This window comes from Amblyomma maculatum, chromosome 2 (assembly GCF_055883805.1).
Source record: "Amblyomma maculatum isolate TAMU_Amacu chromosome 2, ASM5588380v1, whole genome shotgun sequence".
Lineage (NCBI taxonomy): Eukaryota > Metazoa > Arthropoda > Arachnida > Ixodida > Ixodidae > Amblyomma > Amblyomma maculatum.
The window spans coordinates 6,707,457-6,715,857 of record NC_139345.1 but is presented as its reverse complement, the minus strand read 5'-3'; the positions used below and the strand labels follow the sequence as shown (position 1 = coordinate 6,715,857).

Genomic DNA, 8,401 nt, shown 5'->3' with positions numbered 1-8,401 from the left:
AAAGCTTTGTTCCGGTGTGGGAAAATTAGTGACGATGGTAATTAATAACGAATAGTAATAAAATAATAATCCATGCTAATTAATGGGATCAAAGAACATAAAATTAAAAATGACAAGAAATGTAAATAACAAAATAGTATTTTAATAGCAAATTTAGAAGGACAATAAAAATAAAAGCACTAAAAAGTTAGGCGTCACTATATGCCAAAATGGCGATCGAGCCGAGTTGTTGTTCTGTCTCGGCCGAAGAAGCGCACCGTGTCAGTTGTAAGGGGAGAGAAGACACCGTAAACGTGAACACGTTGCCTAATGTGCATATCCTAGAGGGCAACCAAATCAAAACTTAGAGCAAAAAACGAAAAGAAATTCCGACCAAGAGCTAGACTGAATTAAACCGCTTTTTCGCACGTCTAACTCGGGTTAACCTTACTTGAAACCCTTCTTTTTTCTCTTTCTCATTCACTGCGTCTCTCAACAAACGGTTGTGGTATCCGTCCGAGGTTTAGGTGCTGTCACTCGTTTACACAATTCAAAAAAAATGTTTTGCACCTCGAAAAAAAAAAAAGATAGAATGCTTGAAGCTATAAATGCTGGCGGTCAGTAGTGGTAGTAACAGTAGTAGTTAGTATGTGACTTTTATTCGCCCAAAAGTTATAGGGCGACCGCGTTGACTGCCTGGACGACCAGTAGAGGCTCTTATTCAGCGCGAAGTTAGTCGAGCTTGATGACATTAGAAAGGCAGAGATAAGTACCCGACTGCTGAGCAGCCGCGTTGTAGAAGAGGCAATGGGATAGGTCCGCACAGGTAGAGGAGCAGTAGGGCAGGAGGGTTGGATTGACAGCAGTGGAGGAAGAGGCGGGATAAGGTAATGAGCAATCATTTAGATATTCCAGAAAATGTGAGCCTTCCTCAAGGTAAGTAATGGATGAGAAGGTGGGTACAGGCGTTTATCGAGATGGAAGTGGAGGTAGCCTTCTAAATGGTACGGCGCAGGGAGACTGCCCCGGAAGTAACTAGCCAACACCATGAGACATTAAAAGCTCGGCTTGATGGTTTCATAGCCGCAGACTTCGGTTCATGCCGTGAAAGCGGAAGTCCAGCAAAATACCAGCTTGGCTTGAAACAAGCGGGTGTTATTTTTTTCTTTAGGATGCCGGCCCGTAGTTTTCAATCTAGCGGTCAGAACAGATCCCCCTGAAACGGTAGCTGCGGCTATTCATTCTTAAGAGACTCACTGGCTCCCAGCCTCGATCCAAGAAGTGAGAAACATGTCTTCGACCGTTGATATCATCGATGTGCAGCAAAAACAGAGGTTTGGACTTTCACCGCCGTGTCCTGCCGACAAAATAATTGGCCGTGGTGCAGCCGCCATCGCATCGTCGCGTTTGGGTTGAATATATGGCATTGCGGAAGGGCTCCGAGCTACCGATTTTAACAGGGCCAAATCACCGCTTCAAAATCTTGTTAAGGTTCGTCGCAAGCCTGCGATTCAAGACCCGGAAATATTCGCTGGTATTCAAAAATGCATTTCTGTAACAGCTGTCAGTTGATACTGGGGTTTCAACTGGAACTGTTTTTTATAGCGTATTTGGAGGTATGAGGGATGTCTGGTCAGGCGGTCGTAGTTCGGGTAGTTGGACGTGTAGCTAGATGGGGATAGATGACGCAGTCTGGGAGTGGCGGCCTAATTTCCGGAGGATGACATCTTCAATTTAGCCGGCACGTGGACGTAGACGAGGCGATGGGTGGCTCCTATGTTCCTAGCGGTGTGAAAGTATATGAACATGAAATAATTTACTATATCCAGTTAGCGCAAAATCCATCCGCCATTCGCCAGCTACTACCCATGACACAAAATTGGGGTATTACCAGACGTAAGTACTCCCAAGTGGCCCTGGAGAATTTTTGTGAAAATTGTTGTTAGGGCTCAAGCCGATTTTTTTTTTATCTAGCCTGCTGCCGTTATAGTGAGGTTTGACTGTATAATAATAACATCAGGCAGCATGTTAAATTCGTTCGCACATAAGCGATGGTTCCAAGCTACACAATGCTAGTTTCTCAGGCTTACATCGTCCATCGTAATGACAAAATAAAGTCATATGTTAGCCGATACTCAATAAATTAAGCACTGCCGCTACATCTCTGAGAGATATTCTCAAATAAGAGTTACTGTCTTGAGTCGGGGTATTAAATGTTTTTGCACTGAGCATAGAAGAAAGCTGAGATGGTGTACTGCCTCATACAACTAAACTAAGATGCATTTTTGCAGGGATCTATGGAAGGCTAATGTGGTATAGGCTTATACAAGAGAACAAAAATGCGGCTTTCCACTTAAAAGGACTCCTTGCAGCCAATGGCGTCCACCGATATAATACAGTACAGCTTCACTGAAATACTCAATGATGGACAATGCAGCTCAAGCAGTTGACAGATTCCTCGAAATAACCCCGGAATCCTGGGACTCCATTGAAGGGCACAGAAGTGAAGTTCACGCCCTGAATGAGACTGGCTCACCTGGTAAGAAGTGAGGAACATCAAGAATATGATAATAAAAATGATGAAACTGTCATAAAAACGAAAATAACGCTTATGCCTCTCCATACTTCTATGCGAAATGCAGAGCCTAGCTGCACGAAATAATACCTAGCTTGCACTCACTCTTTGTGGCACTTATAAGATCTCGAAATAGCCCACGTTTTTTAATCATCTCAGAGAATAATCACTGCATGCACTCTAAATAATATCTCGCATAAGAGAAGAGAAAAAAGATGCGCAAGAAGTTCTGCATGGGGCTAACCCGCAGCAATAAACAAGCACATCCCCACGTCTCCGCTCCCTCCCTTTTTATGTTGCCTTGTTGGTGAAATTGTTCTTTTAAGAACGAGATATTTAGAATACCTCTCGCCGTCTCTGATAAAAAAACCTGGAAAGAACGAGCGCCCAAACTCACTTTTTGCAGACTCCGAGCTGTTTCCACAAACACCAACACTCTGGCTATTCATGCTTGCGAAGTCGGTGATCCTAAGCGCAGGTTATTGCATTCAGGACGAAGTCATGGTCATTGACCACCTGCACACCACACAAATGGCATATTATGTCTGTTTGAACCAAACAAATGGCTGTTGCACCTGTACGTGACAGACATGAATCTAAGAAAATTTCTTGTATTAATAATTCAATCTTCTATCTTACATTTATTAAATTATTTTTGCTCGTGCCCGCATTGAAGGATAAAAGAAGCCGCATATATACGGGCTTGATAAACAATTTTAACTATCCGTTATATTTTGTGTAGAATTTAGAGAACTGATTTCTTTATCACATCTTTGTTTTTTTCATGAATTTCTACATATTACAACAAATTCGGAGTCCCTTAAAAAAAAAGAAAGAACAAAGTGACTAATGTAGGCACTGGTAGTTATCACTAGGAATGCAATAAGCTGCACTCATGTAATCTACTTACATCCTTTGCGAAAGAAATGTTATCTGGGTCCGCTCCTGAGCAATATCATGTGACTAATGTATTGCTGGTGTCCCTAATGTTATGAAAGTAAAAATATTTGTGGTCCTACCCTTACACATGGGTAGAACCTACACGAATGCTAAAGGAGAGCCTTCGCACGGCTTAAACATAAGGCCCCTGTGCTTTAATTTTGCGACAAAAGATGCACGTAGCACAACGTCAGTGCACCCGCTGGACACTGTACTATATAACAGCCAAACATTAACACGACGTACATCCTCGAAAAATAATTTATTGCAGCTCTATATATCTATCCAGTGGCATGCAAATATTACCAGCGGATACAGCTTGTACAGGTTTGTTTAAATAAAAAATACACAGTAGATCTGGTTTCTTTCTAAATTCAAACAGAGTTCCAGCGCGCCTGAAATACTTAAGTTAGAGAAACGTTGTGTCTTTTCCTGCCAAAACTGCGAACGACTCGGATTCGCAAAGAGCCACGTTACTGGGCTTACAAGCCAACCGCTTGGGCTGAATATTGGACTTAGGCTGGATATTGTTACCCATTAAAGTGTAGTCGATTACGTTCCTGTGGCGAACTTTTTCCCACAGACTCGTGCCCTGTGAAGTCTCATTGCCGACAGTGCGTGTTTGTAGAAAGTAAATTGCAAAAAACATGCTTCTGTCGGGTTCTGAAAGCTGAAAGAACCGCTGAGCCAAACGCTTGTTTAACATTTAATATAGGCGGATGCATAAAAGTAAAAATAAAAAAGACACACACTACTTGCATATGTTTCTTTACAAACGGGCTTATCGAATCCTTGTAAAGGTCCTTCACAACCCGGCTACATGCGCTTTTAGTTCTGCGTAGCTTGGAAGGTAACTAATGGATGCTTACAATTGCGGCAGGGATCACACTTCACGCCAAAAAATTGGAGGGACACGTAATCTCCGTCTTTCTTGGGAGGTAGGATGTTACAATGATTCCCGTTTGCCTGCTCTTCCCGATGATTCTCGTTCGCGTACATGCAATTTAGTACTTGCTGAATTGTTATTTTCATTCTGGTTACTTTTATCTCATAAGCGCTAATTAGCAAACAGTCGTAAGATACAACATTATGTCGAAGACCCCACGTCATAGATGTAAAGTCCCGCTTTAACCAAGCCGTACGAACGTAGCAGGCTGTCTGGAGCATGTCTAACACAGCATCCCAAGGATTTCACACCCCCATTTTGAAGATGAAATCAAAGCTGGAAGCGCCTCCCAGACGATAAAGAAAACTACAGAGCTAGCTGTGTCAAAAATATGACAACATATTCTGTAGTTGTGTCGTGAACGTCAGAATGTTCTGTAGTGTGCTTGCCCGTGTACTCCTTTTCTGTAGTACTTTTCCCTAGTCTGTAGTTCTGTGGTACTTTGTTGTTGTAACTACAGAAAATTATGATGTTACTGCAGGAATCTCTGTTGTCAGAAAAGATTAACTCTTGAAAACCGCACACAAATTCTGTCGTAACAACAGAAAAGTTGCTGTAGTTTTTTCCGACTGGGCTGCCAAATGGGCAATGCCATATAGTCTCGTGACGTGACACAACCCGACGACCAGACAGTGCACGCCCATGTAACATGTCAACCAGCACTTCCGGGAAGCATGCACGTGATTGTTTTTCACAACGCCGATACTACTGACGCTGGATTATCTGGAGAATGGACTTTAAACCTTTCACATTAAAAATACAGAGCACTTGACAGTTTCTCTCAAGAGCTGCTTTCTTGTTGGGCAATTAATAAGTAGCTGCATTGTCAGTGCATGCCTTAGTTGCTTATGCAACCGGTTCTGTCAACCACAGTTCGACATAAAATGCATATATAGCTTTTCTCTTCCATTAGGTCCTGTAAACACCAAAGCTTGTGTATCTAGAAGCAAGTTTTCGTGTTTCCACTCTCAATAGCTCTTTTTGAGGTTGCCTCTAGAGGCAGAGAAGGGGCAGAGAGAATACTAGCTTGCTCACCCTTGTCGGATTTTAAGCGTTGCTTCTTGGTCCAGCAGTGTGCTATGAGGGCGAAGAGGAAGGTGAGAAACGTGGCGGCCAGGCACACGGCGATCAGGATGACGCCAAGAGAGTTGCTCGGCTTGCAGCTGTTCCATTCCTCCCCTGCAACCAGGTGTAGTTACGGCGCATTGGGAAGCGCCAAGAACAGTATCAGCATTCACTAATCGCCACTGACAAAAATTGGAGACCTAACGCCGTTACTCCTGCCACAGTGCCTGAGTACACAACTATACAAGTTTTTTCTCCTAATTGATACATTCGACACCCTTTTGGTCGTCACTATGGTGCTAGTGAGTTCGCGGTTCAAACAGTACATCATATATCTTATTGAAATCGAGAATTCAATTCCTGTTTCGACCAGCGCAGCGTAGCTTATTTCCCTCTTTAATGGTTGACTATAGACGGCAGGGAGTTAAGAGAAAGGTAGCACAGCTCGCTGTCTCTTTTTCCTTCCCTCTTGATTTGTGTGTATTTTAAATAAATGCGTTGCGGAAAACTTCGGCACGCCATAGACTCCGACTACCACACATTATAATCATCATTATTATCACCAGCTTGACTATACCCACTGCCGGGCGAAGGCCTCTCCTATACTTTTCCAATTAACCCGGTCCTGTGTTAGCTGCATCCACTTGATCACTGCGAACTTTTTAACCTCATCCGACCACCTGACTTTCTTCCTCCCCTTGCTACGCTTTCCTTCCCTTGGAATCTAGTTTGTTACCCTAAGCGACCACCGGGTATCCTCTCTTCCGCACTACATGTCCTGCCTATGCCCATTTCTTCGTCTTGATTTCCACTAGGATGTCAATACCTTGAGTTATTTCTCTGACCCACTCGGCACGTTTCGTATTCTTTATGTTACCCCTAAAAATTTTCGCGCCGTAGCCCTCTGCGTTGTCATCAACTTAAGCTGATCACTCTTGGTTAACCTCCACGTTTCTGCCCCATAGGTGAGTACAGCTAAGCTGCAACTGTTATATACTTTTCTCTTCAGCTATACCGGTGAGATTCTAGTCGTAATCTGCGAATGCTTTACAAATGCACTCAATCCCAATCTTACTCTCTTTGTTATTTCCCTTTCATGGTCCGGATCTGCGGTTACTACCTGTCCTAAGTATACATATTCGCCTACTACTTCCAGTGCTTCGCTACCGAATGTAAACTGCTGTTCCGCCCTGCGGCTTTTGAACTTTACCTTAGTCTTCTGCATATTGATTTTCAAGCATAAATTTTAACCTTTCCTGTCTAGCTCATCAATCATTCTTTGCAGTATATTCCCTGAGTTACTTAGCAAAACAATGTAATCAGCAAATCGCAGATGACTGAGCTATTCTCGATCTACCCTTATCCCTAACTGCCCCCATTTCAAGTGTCTGAATACTTTCTATAAGCAAGCTGTGAACAGTACTAGTAGGAAATTTACTTGCTTTATGCAGAACTGTGGTTTCTGTGCAGCCACTATATATATATTCGAGCACTTTCACGTACGGCTCGTCTACACCCTGATTTCGCAATGCCTGCATGACCGCCGAGGTTTCTACTGAGTGAAATGCTTTTTCGTAATCAATGAATGCTATGTATAAGGGCTGGTTATATTCTGAGCATTTTTCTGTCACCTGGTTGATGATATGGATATGAGCGATAGTAGAGTACCATTTCCAAAAACCTGCTTGTTTTTGCTTGATTTCAGTCTAAGGTTGGCCTGATTCTTTTAGTGATTACCTTAGTAAATACCTTATACGTAACAGACAGTAAGCTGATTGGTCTGAAAATTTTCAGGTCCTTAGCGTCTCCTTTCTTATGTAGTAAGATGATGCTTGCGTTTTTTCTGTAGTTTTGGTACCGTCGATGGCACCAGACATTGCATATAATAGGTGGCCAGTTTTTCTAGCACGATATCTCCACCGTCCTTCAACAAATTTATAGTTACCTGAACCTCTCCAGCTGCTTTACCCCTTTTCATAGTTTCTAATGCTTTCTTAACCTTGTCCTTCGTCACTGACGGAACGTCTGACTGCTTTTCCCTACCATCCGTCTCATTATTGTCCTGACTACTTTAGCTACTGTGGAGATCAGTTCAGAACTCCTGGTCTACTTTGACTATCTTGTTCATATCTGTGATGACGTTACCCACCTTGTCCCTTAGAGCATACATTTGATCTTGTCTATGCTATACTGGTCTACTTTGACTATCTTGTTCATATCTGTGATGACTTTGCCTACCTTTCCCTTAGAGCATACATTTGATCTTGTCTATGCCCAAGTTCTTCTTCATCGCTTTAAGGCTTTTCCCGTTCTTTACAGCATGCGTAATTTTCTACATTTTCTACGCTTATTGATTAGCTTTGATATCTCTGCAAGCCTCTCTGGTCTTTTGGATTGAAAGCTTTCATAGTTTGGCGTTTCTTAATGAAATCGTTTGTCTCCTTACACAGCTTACCGGCATCCTCTCTAACTATCCTACCGCCTACTTCTACTCACCACACATCACCTTGCCTCTAACATTTGAGGCACACGTGAGCTGTGCTTTAAAACTATATATACCTGTCGGCAACGTTAACATAGACTTATCCGCTTTAGAGATGAAGAATACATCGCTTACTAAATGAGGGGAAAAATAAGGGGGTATTTAACCTCCTCCTGAAGAGTATCAAGCGATAGCATCCTAATGCCCTTTGGTGCGCTTCCGCGTTGAGACATCGACGTATGGCGTTTGTATTTAGAGACCCACTTTAAATTTGCTACGCGGAGGATCCATCTGCTTTGGCAACCAGGTATTAAGTATAGCTCCGGCGGCAGTTGCATGCCGGCCCCTATTTTTTTACACGTCTTTCTTAACTCTGGGGTATTACGACGGCAGTGCGTTTTCAACCGAACGGGCT

At 42.9% G+C, this 8,401-nt stretch overlaps 1 protein-coding gene across 1 annotated transcript in view; it reads right to left on the bottom strand.

Annotated features, from left to right (window-relative positions):
• Positions 1 to 3,059: 3,059 nt before the first annotated feature.
• The window catches only part of LOC146197884 (neural cell adhesion molecule 1-like), a 173,078-nt gene continuing 167,736 nt past the window's right edge, over positions 3,060 to 8,401 (bottom strand). The window contains exons 10-11 of the mRNA XM_084591821.1: positions 5,463 to 5,618; positions 3,060 to 3,070 (exon numbers count right to left, since the gene is read on the bottom strand). Of these exons, the coding sequence (XP_084447947.1) occupies positions 3,060 to 3,070; positions 5,463 to 5,618 (167 nt within the window). The remainder of the gene's footprint in view (positions 3,071 to 5,462; positions 5,619 to 8,401) is intronic.